Source organism: Carettochelys insculpta, chromosome 2 (genome assembly GCF_033958435.1).
Source record: "Carettochelys insculpta isolate YL-2023 chromosome 2, ASM3395843v1, whole genome shotgun sequence".
In the NCBI taxonomy this organism is placed as follows: domain Eukaryota; kingdom Metazoa; phylum Chordata; order Testudines; family Carettochelyidae; genus Carettochelys; species Carettochelys insculpta.
This window is the reverse complement of record NC_134138.1, coordinates 268,367,648-268,388,486: the sequence shown is the minus strand read 5'-3', so window position 1 is coordinate 268,388,486 and position 20,839 is coordinate 268,367,648. Positions and strand designations below refer to the sequence as shown.

Below are 20,839 nucleotides of genomic sequence, written 5' to 3'. Positions count from 1 at the left end.
GAAGTCCTCCCAGGAGGAGAGCCAGCCCCCCAATCGCCAGCCCCCCCTCCTGGACAGAGGCCGAGCTGCAGGACCTCCTCGCCCTGGGGGAGGACGAGGAGGTCCTGCAGCAGACAGGGGTCCGGAGCCGAAACACGGATGCATTTGGGCACCTGGCCCAGGGCCTCACTGGCTGGGGTCACCCCACCCGGACCCCAGACCAGGTGGGGTCCAAGGTCAAGGAGCTCCAGCAGGTCTACTGCTGGGCTTGGCAGATGGCTGGGCCGTCAGGGGCAGTGCCCACTAGCTGCCCCTACTTTAAAGAACTCGACCACCTCCTTGGGCCCAAGGAGATGAGACCCCTGGCTGTGTACCTCAACACGGTGGACGCCCCCCCCCCCCCCGACCGAGCCGGAGGAGACAGGGACAGGGACGGGGGAGGACCACCCCAGACCACCGGCCACCTGCAGACACCCCCAATGGATCCAGGAGACCAGCAATGACAAGGGCTTGAGCAAGGGGGCCCTCATCACTGACATCGCCTTGGGCCCATCCAGCCTGGCTCCCTCCAACCGCGCCTCATCTGAGTTCCTGGAGGGACCCACAGGTATATACCGTGCATGCCGGTGGCTGCGGGGCCAGGAGAGGGGATGCACAGTCCCCCCCAGGGTGGCCACAGCCCACCCACAGGGATATCAGCCCTAGGGCCTGGGCAGGCCAGATGCCCCCACCATCCTGGCCTCACAGGGCTGATGTGTGGCATCCAGCACCATGTGGCCCGGACAGTACCACGGGCCATCAGGCTGTGGAGGGATCAAGGGAGGCAGAAGAGAGCCAGCGCTCCTGCAACCCAGACGGGGAACCCTGGATGCAGTCCCTGCAGGGCCACCAGGATGGGGTGACAGGGGTGACGGGGTCAGGGGGTCCCTCACCAGGACTAATGGCCCATTCCTCTCTCCTTATATCTCCACAGCTCCAGCAGCCAGCAGCCAGACCAGCCCCGCAATGGGCCCGGGGAGCCCCACCACCAAGGGCGAGGGAGAGTGCCCAGGTCTCAGATGAGGCCAGCATGGGGCCACTGCCGGTCCCTGTGCTGGCGCCACCAGGCCAGGGAGGAGGAGGCAGGGGACACAGCCCACATGGCCGCCCCCAGGGAGCTGACGGGCATCGTGCAGGAGTGGCTTGCCATGGAGCAGCAGGCATGGGACTAGGTGGCGTCCAACCTGGACGCCCTCACCCAGGCTGTGGTCAGCCACCCTGCCACCTCTCCATTGGAGGTCACTCCCACACCCACACCCCCCGTCACTCCCCCACTGTCTCCCATGCCCCCGTCACCTGCCTGTCCCTCTCCTCCCTCCCAGAGTTTTCCCCCCTGCCCCATTCCCCCACCCCCCTGCCTCCCCCACAAAGCCGCCCCCCTGCCCCCCCCCACGAGGAGGCCAACCTCAAGGCCCTGCTCCCTTTCTGCCTCCCCCTGGCAGCCTCATCTGCCTGGCCCACACCCTGCTGGCAAGGACTGGCCAGCTGGAGGCAGAAACCCCGGCCACCCCCTCCCCGTCCCAAGCCTGGCACAGGTGTGGGGACCATGCCCAAGCTGTGCCCCTACCTCCCTGTCCTGCCAGCCCAGCCAGGCCCAGGAGGGGCCCCCAGACACGGGGAGGAAGGGGCAGGCGTGGGCGACGGGGATCCCAGCCGTCAAACCCTATGGAGTGGTGAGGCCCCCCCATCCCAGCTCCCCATTCACCCTCCCTCTACCCATGTATATAGTTCTCCCTGCTCACCCTCCCCCCACACATGTATATAGTTCCCCCTAGTAAATGAGGGGCACAGTTTTGTTAAGTAAATAGTTTATTTTTATGGTTTAACCTGTGTCCCCTGTGCATGTGTGCTGGTGTGTGTGTGTGTGTGTGTGCGCGCGCAGGGTGCGGCTGGGGGAGGAGTGTGTGTGCAGGGTGCTGGGATTACTGTGGCTCCCTCTCAAAGGCCTGTTGCAGGGCGTCCCTTATACGCACCCCATCCTGTTGGGCTGGTGGCACAGGGCGGCAGGGGGCTGTTTGTACATGCGCCCTGCCTCGGTGGCCCACCCCTGCATATAGGGCTCATGTTTCACCTCCAACAGATTATGGAGGGTGCAGCAGGCCCCAACCACAGCCAGGATGTTGGGGAGGCCCACCTCGAGCCTGGTGTAGAGGCATATAAAATGCCTCTTGAGGCAACCAAATGCCCACTCCACGGTGTTCCAGGCACAGTTCAGCCGCTCCTGAAAAAGATCTTGGCTTGGCTGGGTGTGTCTGGTGTATGGCCACATCAGCCAGGCCTGCAGGGGGTAGGCTGCAATGGGGAGCTCCCGCCAGGGGATGAAGGTCCCCTCAGCCATACGACGTCCCAGCCCTGAGTTCTGGAAGACCCTCGTGTTATGTGCATGGCTGGACCAGCCCACATAGATGTCCTCGAACTGGCTGTTGGCATCGACCAAGTCCTGCAGGACCACCAAGTGGTATCCCTTGCGATTCTCGTAGGCCCCGCGGCTGTGCTCTGGGGCCCGGATGGCGATGTGGGTGCCATCTAAGGCCCCGAAGCAGTTGGGGAAACCCAGCTCCTGGAATCCCCGGATGGCATCAGCCAGGTTTCCAATGCTAACCAGCTGCCTCAGGAGCACCTTGCTGAGCCTCCGGATGACCTGCAGGGCTTAGGGGGTTGCACTCGTGAGCATGAGGTGGGGTGCGTCTCGTCCACCCGTGCCCATCCCCATCCTGGCCCCTGTCATTGGGGTGCCCACCCATGCCCATCCCCATCCCTGCCCCTGTCCCTGGGGTACCTGCCCTTCTCCTAATGGTGCCCGTCACCAGGCTGCCCCTTGCCCCCCCCGCATGCAGTCTAGGTGTGAGCTGGGCACGGCTTATCTGGATGAAGACGGCCCCAATGGTGGCTTTGCCCACCCTGAACTGGTGCCTGATGGATCAGTAACTGTTCGGGGTGGCCAGCTTTCATAGGGCGTTGGCCACCCTTTTGTGCAGGGGGACCGCCGGCCTCAGGTATATGTCCCAGTTCTGGAGAACTGGGGCAAGCCAGTGGTGCAGCTCCAGGAATGTTCCCTTGGTCATCCTGAAGTTCTGTAGCCACCAGGTGTCGGCCTAGTCCTCCAGCACCAGCTGGTCCCACCAGTTGCTGCTTGTGGGGAAGCTCCACAGGTGGTGGATGACCCAGGGGACTGGCTGGGGACATTGCACCCAAAGGATGACGTCCAGGAGGGTGGCTATTGTGCTGGCCATCTGGAGCCCGCTGCAGCACAGTGGCCAGGACTGCGGCCAATGTGCTGGCCACGGCTGTGATGGAGGCGGGGTGCTGCTCAGAGTCCATGGGGGCCTGGTATGCCACCTCTGCTGTCTCTCTTGCTCTCTCTCTCTCTCGTTCTCTCTCTCGCTCTCAGTCTGCCTGGGGACAGGGGTGCTGGCTCTTGGCGTGTGCAGGCAGAGGCACAGGGGGCCCTTTAAGGGGATGGCGGATAGCAGGCCCGGAAGGGCTCATCCACCATGCGAACCTGCCTGGGGCACTTCCTACCCCTGCTCTTTTGAAAGAGCACCCTGGTATGTATGGATGCTCTCTTTCAAAATTGTGCTGGAGGCCTTTCAAAAGAATGGACTGAACTTTCAGTCCCCGCTGGTGTGTGTGGATGCTCCATTTCAAAAAGCCATCTTTCAATGTTTTCTTTCGAAAGACGTTCTTTCGAAACAGAACTGTACTGTCGATGCAGCCATTTTGAACTGGTGAAAGTGCCTCCTTCCCTGCTGACGGCGCATTCCACAAGGGCGTAAGTGTCATCCATGGTCTTCTTTCAGGACATCTGCAGGACAGCAAAGCAGTCCTCTCTGCGTACCTTCGCAGCCCACTACGCCATTACCCAGCATGACAGGGATGATGCTGGTTTCAGAGGGGCTGTCCTTCAATCAGCAACTAATTGAATTCCAACCACTCCTTCAGGAGCACTTCTTGAAAGTCTCATTTCAGAATGGACAAAAGCAAGCACCTGAAGAATAAAAATCAGTTGTGTACCTTTCTAACTTTTGTTCTTTGAGAAGTGTTAGTCATATCCATTCTGAATCCCATCCACTTCCCCTTTGTTGTAATGATCTGGCAAAAAGGAGCTGAGCAAGCGGCAGGTTGGCAGTGGCATATATACGCTGCCATTCCAGTGCCACTTCAGGGAGCTCCACAGCCCACCCATTGAGTCCCGCTAGGGAAAACTCAATGATCATGCACATAGCATGTACGCACCTATCAGAATAGACATGAGCAGCACATCTTGAAGAATAACTGTTAAGAAAGACAGGTAACCGGTTTTTTTTAAAGCCTCTGTTTGAAAACTGTAAGTACTTAATTCAAGGAAAATTGGAACCATTCCCATATGCAAATTTTACTATAGTGATTAATTATATGCTTCTAAATCTAGCTTTGACTTGAAATTGACGTGGATATATTTTAGAGTAGAAAGCCCATTCTGCCAGAATGTTTCCAGCATTACTATGTTGTCATTAGAGGGAAAATAAGTGCAAAGTGACAAACCTAGCGATAATCACTGCAGATTACAGTGACATTCAAAGAGAGAAATCACCAATGTACAGTGACAAAATCATTCACAAACAGCTCAATAGTGGTAATAAAATATATTCCATACTTCTTACTGCATCCTGTTACATACCAAACCAATGTCATTATATGTCTATTGAGCATGTCCTCAGAAGTTATTACATGCCTGGGCTTCCTGGATTAAGAGCAATATAATCTGCAGGTGAGAAAAAGAAATTTGTGCAACAGAAAGTAGTAAGAAGAGCCTTGAATGTTTTTTTAACACTACTGAGCTGGTTATAAATGACTTTGTGACTATGTGTGTGTTTGTGTGTGTATACATGTGAAAAATGTTCTCCAATTCTGTGGAAGATTTGTTAGGTGACATTTTTGACTCCTTTTGCATGCTTTAACATCTACTTCTACTGATTTTTCAGGGTTTGTCTGGTGACTTCCTGCTGCGTAGAGTTGGCATCTGGATTTGCCATGCTTTTGCTAAGTTTCAGTATCCAAGGAAGCATTCATTTTTAAACATTTTCCTCTATTAGGAATATTCATTATTGTGCCTATTCAATTTATATTAAGCACAAACTGATGCGTTATCTTTTCTTGTGTAGCAACCCGATGACATCAGCTGTTCTGAAGGCAGCACGGTGGATCTGACAAATCCTGAGGAGCTTCTGAAACAGATCCCTGAGCTGGCTGAAGACTTAAAGGAACCTGATAACTGTTTTCCAGAAAGTAAGGATATGCCAGTTTCACTATGATTAGGAAGTGAGATGAATGATCCAAAGCAGCCTGCTCTCCTAGTTAACGTTTGGCTATGATTTTGAAATATATGACCATATCTTTGGGCCCAGACAGCTCCCTTCATATCCATTTCTAAGAGGGAAGCTGGGGATTTCCCCAGATAAGAGGAATTGCTGTCTCCTGCAGAAGTGACATAGCCAGTTCCACAGTACCTCATCCTGCCCCCAACACCTGGGGAAGTGTCAGAATTAGGAGAAGGGCTTTGCATTCCAGTAGTATCCAGACAGAATAACATCTTGGAGGTTATTGCTGCTGGCATAGATTAGAACAGCCTACAGATTAGAATTAATTTGAAATTTACATCAAGATAGAACTTGCCCCTGCCTACCACCAGGATGGCTGCCTTTTCTTCCTCATCTCAGGTCCTGTGCTGAGATTAACTTGGCAGGACATGAGGTTCTTGTTTGTAATAACTGCCTGTTTTCAAGCTGATATTGATTAGATATAAGAGATGCAGTTTATGTTTAACTAGTTCATGCTATAAATATTGCTAAATGTCAGCAGAATTACTAAAATCCACAACAAGAGCAATAATGCTATTGCAAGCAGTTCCTAAAGAAATGACATAGTAGACATGAAATCTTACTTGGAACATTCATTTAAATGACATGGGATATGAGATCACATGGATTAAATATTGATTGAAGGATCATAAACAAGTTCATAGATCAGTTTTATAGCTAAGTAAATAAATTCCAGACAAAATTGTAGTGAATATTATGATTATTCGTTATTGGTTTGCATTCTGGTTATGTCAACAACAGGTCAGATGTCTTGTACATACTAAGGCAGACATAGCTCTTGTGCTGCAAAGATTATTAAGACCCTAACTACTTATGTATGAGATTAATCTGGAGCCAGGGAGTAGCTCTTTGAAGACTACCTGCCTGCTACAGTGAAGCATGTAATAAAGTGTAGGCAGGTTTGGGGCCAAAGTAGCATATAAAGATTGTCAAGAAGAGGGATAGAGTCAAAATAAGAACAGTTTTATTTATTTATATATTTTATATGTTGTGCATTCTATTGTTCCATTTTGTAGCAAATATCCTAGAGGATCAGTTTGATGACAGGAATGTTTGTGAAACAATGACCTTTACTGAATATTAGACAATGTTGAACTCATAAATATGAGTAATTATACGAGATATAGAAAACGTTTTAAATGTTTGCATTCATTTCACCAGAGAACAAGTGCCTAATGAAGCCAATGCAGTTTGAATTTTGAATAATTGAATACTCATGACAACCTGCTCGTAAACAATCTGTAGATCAAGAATTATTTCTTTAAGTGATTCAGTGAGTAGTTTTGAACAGCAAATAAGTTTGCAAAAACTGGAAGCTGCTTGTGGACAATTCATAAACAGAGGATGTTAAATAGATCAGCTTTGGTTATGGTGCTATTTAATACCTTCATTAATTATTTGGAAGTGAGGAAAAACACCAGGTTAATTTGCATGCGTCACTAAACTGAGGAGTATTGTAAACATCAGTGCTGACACAGAAATAATGAAATAAGAAATATAAAACACATGGACAAGTAATACAAAGAAATTCAGTCTAGAAAATATAAGCTGTGATATTTGGGTCAAATAATACAAAACAATTTAGGAATATTAATAGGAAATGGCAACTGAAGCAGATGGAGATCAAAGATGAGAATGAAGAAGTGCTCATGAACAGGGAGAAGATTGTGCAGCGATGGACGAGATATTGCACTGATATATACAAAACACAGTTGGACCCGAGTGCCTCAGACAGACTGATTGAAGAATTGAAAGAGATATCTCCCCTGAGCATCGAGAGCAAGACCGATATTTCGAAGGAGGAAGTAGAAAAAGCATTGAAATGACTAAGGAACAGCAAGAGCCCTGGAAATGTTAAGATCATGGGAGGGATGATCGAATATGGCGGAGAAAGCATGATTCAGGAAATACACCAACTATGTAATATAGCATGAAAAGAAGGGAAGGCACCTAAGGAATGGACAAGATCTGTGCTAGTGACAATACCCAAGAAAGGGAGTACATTGGAGTGCAAGAATTACAGAACAATTTTCCTGACGAGTCATCTAGGTAAGGTGCTGCTGATGATATTGACTGAGAGATTAAGATTTCAAATAGAAGAACATATAGCAGATGAGCAAGCAGGGTTCAGAAAATATAGAAGTACCATACAGCAGATATTGCGCTAAGACTGATAGCAGAGAAAGCTCAATGAAAGAACAAAAACGTATACACTTGCTTCGTCGATTTTCAAAAGTCATTTGACAGTATAGATCAGAAAGTGACTTGGGCGGTATTGGAGTCATATGGAGTGGCTAGCAGGCTACTATGGTTGTTGAAAGATATCAGTGATAATGTGGAGGCAGTGGTGAGAACATGTGGGGTGTTGGGAAGTTGGTTTAAACCAAGTAGAGGTACGAGACAAGGAGATCCAATATAGCCAGGTATCTTCATCGCACATCTGAAGAGAGTGATGGACAAGATCAAGGAAGAGGTAGAAGGGATATCTGTGCATGGGAAAAGACTTAACAACTTGAGGTTCACGGATTATATAGTTATCATTGAGGAAGATGAGGAGAAGCTAGCAAAAATGGTGCGAGTGTTAAACGAAGAAGGAAAGCTGTGCGGACTGATTATGAACATTGATAAAACCAAAACAATGGTATTTGGAGATAAGGAAATAGGAAGGAAGATCAGTGTGGATGGTATTGAACTAAAAATGTAGAGAAGTTTACATATCTGGGGAGCAACATAACATATGATCTTCCTTCCTGTAAGAAGGAAATAGTGACTAGAGTAGCGAAAGCAAGAGCAAGTTTGAAGGCAATGGATAAGATCTGGAAAGGCAAAGCAATTAGCTCAAGAACGAAGCTGGGTGTCTTGAAAACGTGTGTATTCAGCAGCATGTTGTGTGGATGTGAGACATGGGTGATAACAAAAGATTCGAAAAGAAGAATATTGGCATTCGAAAGGAGTTGTTATAGAAATATTCTGAGAATAGGATGGATGCAGAAGGTCACCAATGAGGAATTATATGGGAAGATACAGCCGAAAGAGAGCCTGCTGCAGAAGGTTATAAAGCGGAAGCTACAACTATTTGGACATATTTGCAGAACGAATGATGAATGAAACGAGGACCCTAGTTATCGGCAAAATGGATGGTTCAAATAGGAGAGGCAGACCCCACAGAGGATGGATAGATGATGTAGTAGATTGGGATGGAGCTAGTCTACAGAAACTAAGCCACTCTGCACTGGATAAGGAAAGATGGAAGGAAACAGTGAGAGAGGCATCAGACACCAATGGGTGCTGAGCCCACGGTTATTGATGATGATGATGATGAATACAAAACAAAGATACTTTAGGAAGCAGTAATTTTAAAAGAGAATAAAGCAAGGCACTGGACAAGAAGTGACATATAACTTGTAATGCAAGTTGTAATATGAAGAAACTGCACTAGCAATTCAGTATTTACTAAATAGTTATAACCTTATATTTCCCTGGCTGTTTTGGGTGTTCATGTAACATGTGTCCCTCTCTTTCAGGCTGTAATCAACATTTCCCTTGCTGTACAGTGAATACCACAAAGTCTCCAGGCCAAACATGGTGGAATCTGAGGAAAATCTGCTACAAAATTGTTGAACATAACTGGTTTGAAAGCTTTATCATATTCATGATCCTACTGAGCAGTGGGGCCCTGGTAAATTTTTATTTAATCTCATTTCTGTAAAATTGTTTGTAGAGGTGTTACATAGCTTTAACGATATATCCAAAGCGTGAGATTTTTTGCTTAGGGCAGAAGGGTGTATTCTTATTCAAGTGCTTGCTCCTGTGTATTCCAGTATCTGCATGCATGTTCTAATATGCGTGGTCATTTGAATACTTTTCCTTAGTGTAACCCATTGGGTTGGCTATGGCACCCCCTGTGGTGACATCTCTCCAAAATCATATATATGTCTCTGCTGACCTGAGCCCTGCTCAGTTCCTTCTTTCTGCTAGTGACAGCCTTTGGAGCATCTGGTTCTTGCTTCACAAATTCTGTGTTCACTCAACTTTAAATGTTTTCAAATTCTTTAGAGTATAGATTAGTCTAACTGTTAAGCAATTAGTTAGTTAGCACTGGGGGAGGGGTGGCTCCTATCCTTTTGTCTGCTCAGGCTCGGGGGCATGCAGCAGCACCAGGGCTTCATACCTTGATCTAAGTGTGGGAAGCATATGCCTAAGGGCTAGACACACATTGCATGCCTTAAGTGTCTGGAAGAGGGCCATCTTCCAGATAAGTGCAGCATTTGTAGGGGGTTTAAGCCAAGACTAGAAGAGGAAGAGACCAGAGGCTTAAACTCATTCTCATGGAATCAGCGCTTTGGCGACAATCTCAGAAGATGGCCTCTGCTCCCTGGGTGCACAGTGCACTGGCCTTGTTGTGGGAGGCCTCGGCACCCCACTGTTTGGAATGACAATACTGCCCACCTTCGAGATGTGTTGCTCCTGTCCATTCCAGACCTTCCCATCTCCCATATGTCAGACTGCTTTGGCACAAAGGAACTGAGCAGGGCTTGGAATAGCAGGGGTATATATGTGATGTTGGAGAGACATCGCCGCAGGGAGTGCTACAGTCAACCTGACAGGTACTGATAGGGAAAAGTACTCGGTATGCACACTCACGTGTTGGAATGGACAGGAATAACACATCTCGAAGAACAGCAGTTGCAAAGGTGAGTAACCATTTTCTTTCAGACTGGTAGGGAGAGGGAAAAATTACTTCACATGGGGGTCATTTATTTTTCGCAATGACTGTAAAGTCACATGAAATGGCTTCCATTCTGCTTGTATGTTGGCTTTTCTATGGCAGTTATTCAATGTACATAGATTATCATTTTTATGTACTTCTTTAAAATCAAAGATTCTTACCTGTCATATTGATTCTCTTGGAACATAAAGTTAAACTACTGGAAATAAAGAGAAAAGGCAGGTAAAGTAATGCCTTTTATCAGACCAACTTTTGTTGATGAGAGAGACAAGTTATCAGGCTTATGTAGAGCTCCCTGTCTGCATCCAAGACAGATACATAGAAAAATTTGGGTTCACTGCCCCCCTTATGCCATAAAAGACCAGGAGGATGTAGCGGCAGGGCTCTATTCCAGTTTTAAATAAAAAGGTTTTGAAGTGGCAAAAGGGCACATGCCACATGAAAACTCCTCATGTGCACCCTGCTCATGTCATCTAAAAAAACAAGACTGAAGAAAGGATGCAGAATGGCTTTGAACTGTATGTAAGAATATTGAAAGTGCCTTATTGTACAGCTGCCCAGATAAGGGAAAATATGCTGTGCCATGTATGGCTGTTTGTACACAGAGCCCTAGTGCAGACAGTTTGATGCAAACAAACAGTCTTGGAAAATGCGAAATGGTGGATTATTTACATATTCATGTGGCTAATGTGCGTATTCTTGAAGCTAATTTGCATGTTCACAGCAGAACTTTAAAAAACCTTTGTTGGCAGCCCCTTATGCTGGGAAAAAATCAGGCATAAGGGGCTGTTGACAAAAGGGTTTTTTGCCAGCAGAACCATGTCTACATAGCTTGAGTGTTTCTGCAAATTAGCCTCATGAATACGCATATTAGCAATGCAAATGTGCAAATGACCCACCATTTTGCATTTTCAAGCCTGCTTATTTGCATCAAACTGTCAGCCCTAGGGCTCAGTGTAGACACAGCCTGTGAATATAATTTGCGAGTTTGAACTTCCCCAGATTACTAAAGTGTCCTTAGTCAGTTCAGTCTCAAAGGAAGAAGAAGTGTGACAAAGTGTGAATGTTGTAAAATATTTTTATGAATCCTAGGTATGTCTCAATTTCCTTCTGTATGTTGCATAGCTACCAAATGTGTCCAAAAAGTTTAGCAGTGCTCCTAGAACAGTGCAGAAGGCAGGATGTGTATGTGTGTGTCTCTTCGCTCTCTGTAGAGTAATCATAGAATCATAGAAGAGTAGGACTGGAAGGGACCTCGAGAGGCCATCGAGTCCAACCCCCTGCCCTCATGGCAGGACCAAGCACTTTCTAGACCATCACTGAAAGCCAGCTATCTAACCTCTTCTTAAATATCTCCAGTGATGGAGATTCTACCACCTCCCTTGGCAATTCGTTCCAGTGTTTGATCACCCTGACATTTAGGAACTTTTTCCTAATGTCCAACCTGAACCTCCCCTGCTGCAATTTAAGTCCATTGCCTCTTGTTCTATCCTCAGAGGCGAGGAAGAACAAGTTCCCTCCCTCTGCCTTATGACACCCTTTTAGATACCTGAAAACTGCTATCACATCCCGCCTCAACCTTCTCTTTTCCAAACTAAACAAGCCCAATTCTTTCAGCCTTTCTTCATAGGTCATGTTCTCTAGACCTTTGATCATTCTCGTTGCTCTCCTCTGGACCCTCTCCAATTTCTCCACATCGTTCCTGAACTGCGGTGCCCAGAACTGGACACAATACTCCAGTGGAGGCCTAACCATGCAGAGTAGAGTGGGAGAATGACTTCTCGTGTTTTGTTCACAACACACCTGTTAATGCATCCTAGAATCATGTTTGCTTTTTTTGCAACAGCATCACACTGTTGACTCATATTTAGCTTGTGGTCCACTATAACCCCTAGATCCCTTTCTGTTGTACTCATTCCTAGGCAGTCCTTTCCCATTCTGTATGTGTGACACTGATTGTTCCTTCCCAAGTGGAGCACTTTGCATTTGTCCTTATTAAACTTCATCCTGTTTACCTCAGCCCATTTCTCCAGTTTATCCAGATCCTTTTGAATTATGACCCTATCCTCCAAAGAAGTTGCAACCCCTCCCAGCTTGGTATCATGTGCAAACTTAATAAGTGTACTTTCTATGTCAATATCTAAATCGTTAATGAAGATATTGAACAGAACCGGTCCTAAAACAGACCCCTGTGGAACCCCACTAGTTATACTTTTCCAGCAGGATTGAAAACCATTAATAACTACTCTCTGGGTACGGTTATCCAGCCAGTTGTTCACCCACCTTATAGTAGCCCCATCTAAGTTGTATTTGAGTAGTTTATTGATAAGTATATTATGTGAGACCTTGTCAGATGCTTTACTGAAGTCTAGGTATACCACATTGACCGCTTCTCCCTTATCCACAAGGCTCGTTATTCTATCAAAGAAAGCTATTAGATTGGGGTATTCCTGACAATCTTTATATGCTATTCTATTAAAGAAAGCTATTAGATTGGGGTATTTGTTTATGATGATGCAGGATTGAGGAAGCATAACAGACATCAGTGCTGGCATTTCTAACACCTAACTGTAAATTTTCTCATCCCACATCTCACCACTTGTTGCCATGTTGTCTACCATAAACAAATCATTATGTCACAAAATGCAGCTTAAGTGAAGATTGGCGGTATATCTGGAACAAGGATTGTTCCTTGCATATAGTAATATTTTGTAACTTTTCCATGGTATCTAATATGTACTTTTAATTATTATCACTACAGATGGTTGAAAAATGTTTGGCAAAATATTTTTCTCCCAAAAATGTGATTTTAGGGAACTCCACAATTTTTATATTATTGTGTCTGGAATCCGGGCTGTGGCCTCAGCCTATCCTCAAATGAATTCCTCCCTCAGCTCCTCCAACTGATCATGGCAATGTTTCCAGGCCCCATTGGCACCTCTTGTATGACTAGAACATGTTCCAAATCCCCTAGCAGCATAACCTTAGCTTGCAACAGCTGTTTCTTCTGAGTGCTGCTCTCAAGCATACTGTGCCTGGTCCCACTCCAATGTAGGAGCTGGTTAAGGTAGTGTAAGCTACATTTTCAAGAGAATACGTGTAAGGTTGCTAGCTCAATGTTGTGATGAGCCACAACTCTGGGGGCTGATGCATCAGATGGGACCACAGGGATGGTCCTTGACTCACCCCTTGTTTCTAGAGAGTCACTGTCACAGTGGTGATAGGCAGCCACATCCAGTTGCCATACCACCATAATGAAGTACTGCATTATGGCAGAGGGTTGGAATTCTGAGGAGACCCCTTTTCTCCTCCATACACCCTTCCTATTTTACCTTCCTCACCTTCATCCCTGAATAATGCAGTGAAAATATGAATAAACATGAACAATATCTGTTCTTGATCAAAACATAACTGTCCTTGATATAAAAATATCTAAAGAAAGCATTTTGGCATTTTTGTAAAATGATTATTTTTCTGAATTCCATTCTGTGAAATAATTCAATGCACAATGAAACTTTTCTGAAATCATGGAGAACAAATTCTATATTTTCAGCCAACTTTAATTACCACCTGCACTGGGATTACTTACATGTATAAAGTTAAGCTCATGTATAACTGCTTGCAAGATGAGTATTTAAAGTTTCCTAATGAAAAGTGGATACATCCCTAATCTCTGCATATTAAAATAGTCCACTGAAACTCTGTAGAGCAAAATTATATTTAATCTTTATTATTCCAGGCATTTGAAGACATTCATCTTAACAACAGAAAAAATATTAAAACCATGTTGGAATTTCTGGATAAAGTCTTCACTTACATCTTTGTCTTCGAAATGTTTCTGAAATGGCTGGCTTATGGCTTCACAAAGTATTTCACCAATGCCTGGTGTTGGCTTGATTTCCTAATTGTAGGTGTAAGTATTGCATTTGAACAGTTCTGTGGACTGCATACAGCAACATAATGTCATCTCTTTTTTTCTTTTTTTTGGCTTCACCTTGAAGGAGAACTGATTTTTTTGGAAATTACTGAGCACGCATTGTCTGAAAATTGGTCTCTACAATGTTTCTCAGTGTGGGCAATTAAAATCATTAGCCTATTAAATTTTGCAGTGAAAATGCTTTCAGCTTTAATAATCTCAGGTAGCACATGTAACACAGTTAAGCACATTTGTTTTGTTAAAATGTATTGGGTGAAATCTTGTCATAGCTAAAGAAAAAGGGGAATTTACTATTAAGTTCCATAGGACCAAGATTTTATTATTAATTTGTACTTGTGAGTGTCCATTTAAGAGACATTTCTACTTGTGCTATACAGGCTGCTTATTTATAATTCCAGCCATAAGATTTTTTAAAGCAAAAGATAAAGATCTAAAGAGAAGAAGGAACATATTGTAGGATTGTGCTAATATTTTTGCTTTTACTTTTTGTCTTCACTTGTGTCTTCATTCAGGTCTCTTTAGTAAGCCTCATAGCTAACTCACTTGGAATCTCCCAAATGGGACCTATGAAATCCCTTAGGACTCTCCGAGCTTTGAGACCATTAAGAGCATTGTCACGGTTTGAAGGGATGAGGGTAAGCATAAATCACGTGCTACATTGATGGTGCTCTCCATTTTACTTTTCAGTTGTGCAAGAGCTCTTCTAGACATCATAATACCTGGAGCAAGCTTCATATAGCCACCTTAGAGAGTCATTATTGATCACCTAAAACAGGGGTCTCAGACTCCTGCCCTGTGGGCCATACACCCTGAGAATATCAGCAGGCTGGGGAATGGGCTCTTTGTTACCACTGCCTCATCCTCACCCCACCATGGCATCCTATCCCTCAAGGTACATCACCTCGGGGATTATGGGGGGCCTGATGGGTGGTGTATGATAGCAGCAGTTGGGCCCTCCCTGTCCCCACACACCCTGCAAGGGCAGGAGCCACAGTGAAGTGGAGGAGAGTGGAACTATTGTGCCCACTAAGTGCACTCCAATGCCCTACATCTCCTGCCACTTCAGAAAGTGTGCAGGGGGAAGGGGAGAGAGCAACCGCTGTACCACCCTGCACCAGGCCCCATAATCCTCAAAGTCGGATCACTTGGGGGAACAGAGTGCTATGGGGAAGAGAGGGTGGGTGGTGATAGGAAGGGGAGGGGTGTTGCTTGGGGGGAGGTGAACACAGTTTGTCCCCTACCCCCTGGCCTGTCAGGCTTGGAGTTTGAAACCGCCTTCCCTAATAGGTAATATTTCAAAGCACTTATATAGGAAATCCTCTGCATTAGTGGTCATGAAGGAGTAATGTGTATTGTAATGTTGGTTAATAAGAAAATGAAATTAATAAGATAATACAGTCTTGCATTTCATTATAATTGCTTTACCTTTATTTCATAATGCCCCAAAGCATTCTGTATGCTTCTCAGAAAAAATAAAAGTCAGGTTCTTTGTCCCAAAGTGCTGACAATCATAAGGCCTGATCCAGTATTCCCATGAGAACATTTACTCAAGGTAGTAGTCACCATTGACTTAGTGAGATTATCTCTGAGTAAAATTTTGAGGAGTAAAGGGACTTCGAAGTAGCACAAGCACTTTGAAGTGCTCGCAGCTACACACATGCCAGCACTTTGACGTTTTACGCTTTGAAGTTGCTGCAGGGGAGAATTAGCCTAATTAAGTGCTGCATATTCACTGCAGTACTTCATTAGTTATCTCCTATCGCCCTGATTAACATGCCCCTTTCGAAGTGTATAGCCCCTGCCTCAGAATGATAAAGCACTGGAAGATTCTCTACATAGGTTGTGGAATCTCCATCACTGGAGGTTTTAAAGAGCAGATTAAACAAACACCTGTTAGGGATGGTGTAAATCAGGGTCTCAGGCCATGTCTACACTAGCCAAAAACTTCGAAATGACCATGCAAATGGCCATTTCGAAGTTTACTAATGAAGCGCTATAATACATATTCAGTGCCTCATTAGAATGTGGGCGGCTGTGGCACTTCAAAATTGACGCACTGCGGCGGCTGGTGAGCATCAGGGATCTGGACGCAGTTGTTGAGGGCTTCGCCGCACTCGGGTTCCCCCAGTGCTTTGGGGCAATCGACGGGACGCATATCCCCATCAGGGTCCCAGACCACTGTGGCAGCTAATACATCAACTGCAAGGGGTACCACTCCATTGTGCTACAGGCTGTGGTGGATGCCTGTGGGAAGTTCACGGACATTTATATCAGCTGGCCAGGCAGAGTACATGATGCATGGATCCTGTAGAATTCTGGCCTGTTCCGCACGATGGAAGCTAGGACATTCATGCCCTGGCAGGAGCATGCCACTGGGGATGTCATGATGCCTCTTTGCCTCGTGGGTGACCTGACCTACCCACTCCAGCCCTGGTTGATGCGCCCATGCACCAGCCACGCCACACCCTCCCAGGAGCTGTTTAACGCCCGGCTCACATGGGCCCGGTATCCCATTGAGTGCGCTTTTGGCTGTCTGAAGGCACGGTTCAGATGTCTCCTCACGCGCCTCGATGCGGGGGTGGAGAACATCCCGCAGGTCGTGGCCGCCTACTGCGCACTCCACAACATCATTGAGGCACGTGAGGGGACCATGCCCCAGGGCTGGATGGCGGGGCTGGCCCCCCACTACCAGCAGCCTGCTGCGGCCCCTGCCCAGCAGCTTGACTGTGACAGGCTCCAGATCCGGGAGGCACTTCAGGAGGCATTCAGCCAAGGGGACTACTAATCCCTGCACCCCTCCCCACAGGTACCCCCTACACACACCCCCATGTGCTCACCCCACACACCCCCAGCCCCCCACCCTCCCCCACAGTACCAGGGACAAAGGGGGTGCTGAATGCTACCATATATTTAACCCTGAACCATTACCAATGTGAAAAATGTAAATAGTAAATAGTGAATAATAGAAGTAACAACCAAAACCTGATAGGGAGTGAACTATATACATGGGGGTTAGGGGGCAGGAGCACCTACACCTGGATGGGGACTGGGGTAGGAATATTGAGGGGCCCTAATCAAGGGACAGGGTGGAAGGCCGTGAGCCCCAGCACCTGTGGGCGCCCCTCCCACCCCGGGTGCGCGGTCTCCTGCAGGGCACTGATGGGGCCAGAAGCACCAGCAGGTAGGGCTGGTCAGCATTGTGCCCAGCCTTAGTGGAGGGGCTGGAGGGGGGTGGGCTGTGGCTCGGGCAACCCTCCACAGGGCCCACCGTGGCCACAAGCCATACTATGAGGTCCCTCAGGGCAGCATCAGGCAGGCCCGGGGGCAATAGGGTGGCCAGGGCCTCAGGGTCATGGGCTGAGGGCACGGGAGCAGCTGAGGGGCCAGCAGGGGGACCGAGAAGGAATGCAGGGGGGGCAGTTGGGGGGAAGCAGGGAGGGGCTCAGGGGGCAATAGCAGGGGCCTCGGGGAACACTACATGGGGGACAGCCAGGGGGCCTCAGGGGGCACTATGGGGGGGATAACTGGGGGGGCCTTGGAGGGGACCTCCAGGGGGACTGTTGTGGGGGCAGCTGGTGGGGCTGGGGGCTGGCCTGCTGGGGCCCCGCACACTGTGCAGAGCATCCCCACCACCCACCCCCAAGTGTCCCACCTCCACTGGAGCTCAGCCTCACTGAGGGCCAGCCATCTTTTGGCTAGGGCATTCTGCTGGCAGAGGGCCGCCATGTAGGCTGCGACTTCTTCCTCATAGCGGCTGCGTTAGATCTGGTGCACCGGTGGCCACCGCGCAGCGGGGGCTGGTGCAGGCCCAGCTGGTGGGCTGCTGTGTCCTCTGGCCTGGATGGGGCTGGCGGGCCCTGGGCTCCTCGTCCGGCTGCCCCGGCCCTCAGATGGTACCACTGTTGGGTGGGGGGAGTCAGTACCACATCTGGGACCTGTGTGGCACGGCCCCAGTCTCCCCAGCTGGTTACCCCCTCCACAGAACCATGGGATGGGTATGTGCCCGGGGAGGCTGCTGTGAGGGCTTGCATGCACTCACCAGGGCGGCCACTGGGGCGTGATGCTGGAGCCAGGATGCTATCCATAGTGGCCCACCCTAGCAATGGACTTGTGGGCTGTGGGGAGCTCAGCCATGGGGGGTTCCGGATGCAGCTCTGCTGCCTGGAGGGGGCCTCAGCATGCTCAGGGGGCGCTCCATGGGAGAGGGAGCTGGGTGCTGCTCGCAGGCATGGGTGTGCCCTGGGCCCTGACCGGGGACAGGCTTTAGGGCTTCAGGGCCTAGGGCTGGGGCCCAGGTGTCCCCCCGCCACTGTGTTTTTCCACTGTGTGCACTTACCTGAGGTGGCCTCATATATGTCGGGTGATGCCCAACTGGAGGGGATCTGGCTGCTGGCAGTGGAGGGCACCGCAATGACGAGGGACCCATCTGTGGACTCCCCATCAGATGGGACATCCATGGTGGCGGATCCCTCGTGCCCCTTCTCCAGTGCAGCAGGGGGCTCGGTTGCAGCTGTCTCCACACTGACGCAGGGTGGAGAGGTGTCATCTGCAGCCAGGAGGTCCCGCAGCTCCTGGGAGACAGGGCAGCTGGCAGGGGCATGGCCAGATCTGCGGGTGCTGTCCCAGGCCTGCATGTACCACTGCTGCAGCTCCTTAACTTTGCACTGCACTTGTTCTGGTGTCCAGGAAGGGTGGCCATGGGCAGCCAGGCCCTGGGCAAGGCGGGTGAAGGCTGGCGCGTTCCTCCGGTGCCCACTGGTGTCCTGGAGGACATCCTTGTTGCTCCAGAGCCCCAGGAGGTCCTGGAGCTCTGGTTCAGTCTAGGAGGGTGCCCTTTGTTTTGGAGACCTTTTGGGGTCCTGGCTGCCTTCATCTGGGTTCCTGGGATTCCCTGGGCAGTGCAGGGTACTGGGCAGCTAGCCATCCCTGCGGGTCGGGACTTGCTGGGCGCTGCGGGGCCTTGGGAGAATGTGGCAGGCAGCTCTGCACGTGCTGCCTGACTCACTCTCAGCTTCCTGCCATGGGGTCTCCAGGTCCTTGAAGCTTTAAAGGCTGCAAGGACCTGGGGACCATAGAGGCTCGCTGGGGGTGTCTAGAGCAGCCCTGCTCTCCAGCAGGATGCTGCCATGAAGGACTGCTTCTTCTGGAAGCAGGAAGAGGACGTTCTTCCGGAAGATTCTTCTGGAAGAAGCAGTCAGGGAACATCTACATATGCCTTCTTCCAGAAGTATCTTCCGGAAGAACGTCCTCTTCCTGATTCTGGAACGTAATACAGAATCCGGAAGAGGGGGCACCTTCTTCCAGAAGAAATCCGAAAGAGCGTCTTACATGTGTAGAAGCTCCGCAGATCTTCTGGAAGAAGGCACCGTTCTTCCAGAAGATCTTGCCTGTGTAGAAACAGCCCTTGTCTTTAATATACTGGGACCATCACAAATACAGCAGCATTGTAAAGTTTGCGTCTTACTGAAGAGGAATTTTCAGAACACTTTGGAAAGAGAAGCTGCTGAACTCTCTTTTATATTCAAATTCAATACATTAATATGTGGTTTGAACCAGGATGGGAATTTTTTAGGTCATTATAGGGGCTCTTTTGCATACTTGGCTTAATCTAATTCTTGATGCCCCCACCCGTCTACTCTCTGATTTGCTCACCTTGATAATGTTTTTCTGATTTGTCAACCTCGATTACTATTTTTGGTTCTCTGTGCCTTAAATATTGAACCTGTTCTGGTATGGCTATGGTCTGAAGAAGTGGGTCTGTCCCACGAAAGCTCATCACCTAATAAATTATTTTGTTAGTCTTTAAAGTGCTACTGGACTGCTTTTTTGTTTTGATAGCATATAGACTAACACGGCTTTCTCTCTGTTACTAAGGGATTCTTTAGTTTTCCAAGCATTTTAATGTAGTGAATAGCTATTTTAGTGTCCCACTCATGCAAATGCTTATAACAGCAGTATGCTTTTCTTTTATTTCACTTTTAAGGTGGTTGTAAATGCCTTGGTGGGTGCGATCCCTTCCATCATGAATGTTCTACTCGTCTGCCTCATTTTCTGGCTCATTTTTAGCATCATGGGAGTGAACCTATTTGCAGGAAGATTTGGAAAATGTGTTACCTTAACTGAAGAGAAATTAGCAGATGCTGCACATATTAAGAATAAATCCCATTGCATAGCCTGTAATGCCACACAAAATTTATATTGGACGAATCTTAAAGTCAACTTTGATAATGTTGGTTCTGGTTATCTGGCTCTTCTTCAGGTGGTAAGTTCTGTTTTCTTTTGTGAACTGGCAGACTATGGGGTGGCATCATAGTGCTGATTACTCACCTACCTCTGTGAGGAACTGTGGCCTTGTAGATCCTTTTCTCTCGCTTCAGCCCATGTTCAGGCTGGCAATGTTGTTAGGCCATGTAGATCCTATTGCTCTAGCGTACAAACATGTAGTCCTAGCGGTGATCCGCAAACTGGTGATGTAACTGTTTGAACATGTGCTACTCTGATTTGCAGCTAACCCTGGGAAGACAGTATGTTTAATGTAATGAAACTAAAGACAAAACTCTTTATATATATATATATATATATATATATATTTGCTAGTAATGGGAAGGTATTTGCTAGTAATGGGAAGGGGGAGAAGACAGCATTTGTGAGCTAGTTCCTGATTCTCAGGATCAGTCCTCAGCCCAACACAATATAAACCAGCTGTTAGGCAACTTTGTTCTACAACTGAATTAAGGGCCTTTATGGATCATACAGAAGTGGAGGACTGTTATGCTGAAATATCACTGCAGTTTG

The 20,839-nt window shown here is 47.8% G+C and overlaps 1 protein-coding gene across 1 annotated transcript in view; it reads left to right on the top strand.

Moving 5' to 3' along the window:
- Positions 1-20,839, top strand: part of LOC142008336 (sodium channel protein type 5 subunit alpha-like) — a 116,477-nt gene that overhangs the window by 79,346 nt on the left and 16,292 nt on the right. The window contains exons 17-21 of the mRNA XM_074985516.1: positions 5,163-5,286; positions 8,903-9,057; positions 13,847-14,020; positions 14,557-14,679; positions 20,028-20,306. Coding sequence (XP_074841617.1) covers positions 5,163-5,286; positions 8,903-9,057; positions 13,847-14,020; positions 14,557-14,679; positions 20,028-20,306 — 855 coding nt within the window. The remainder of the gene's footprint in view (positions 1-5,162; positions 5,287-8,902; positions 9,058-13,846; positions 14,021-14,556; positions 14,680-20,027; positions 20,307-20,839) is intronic.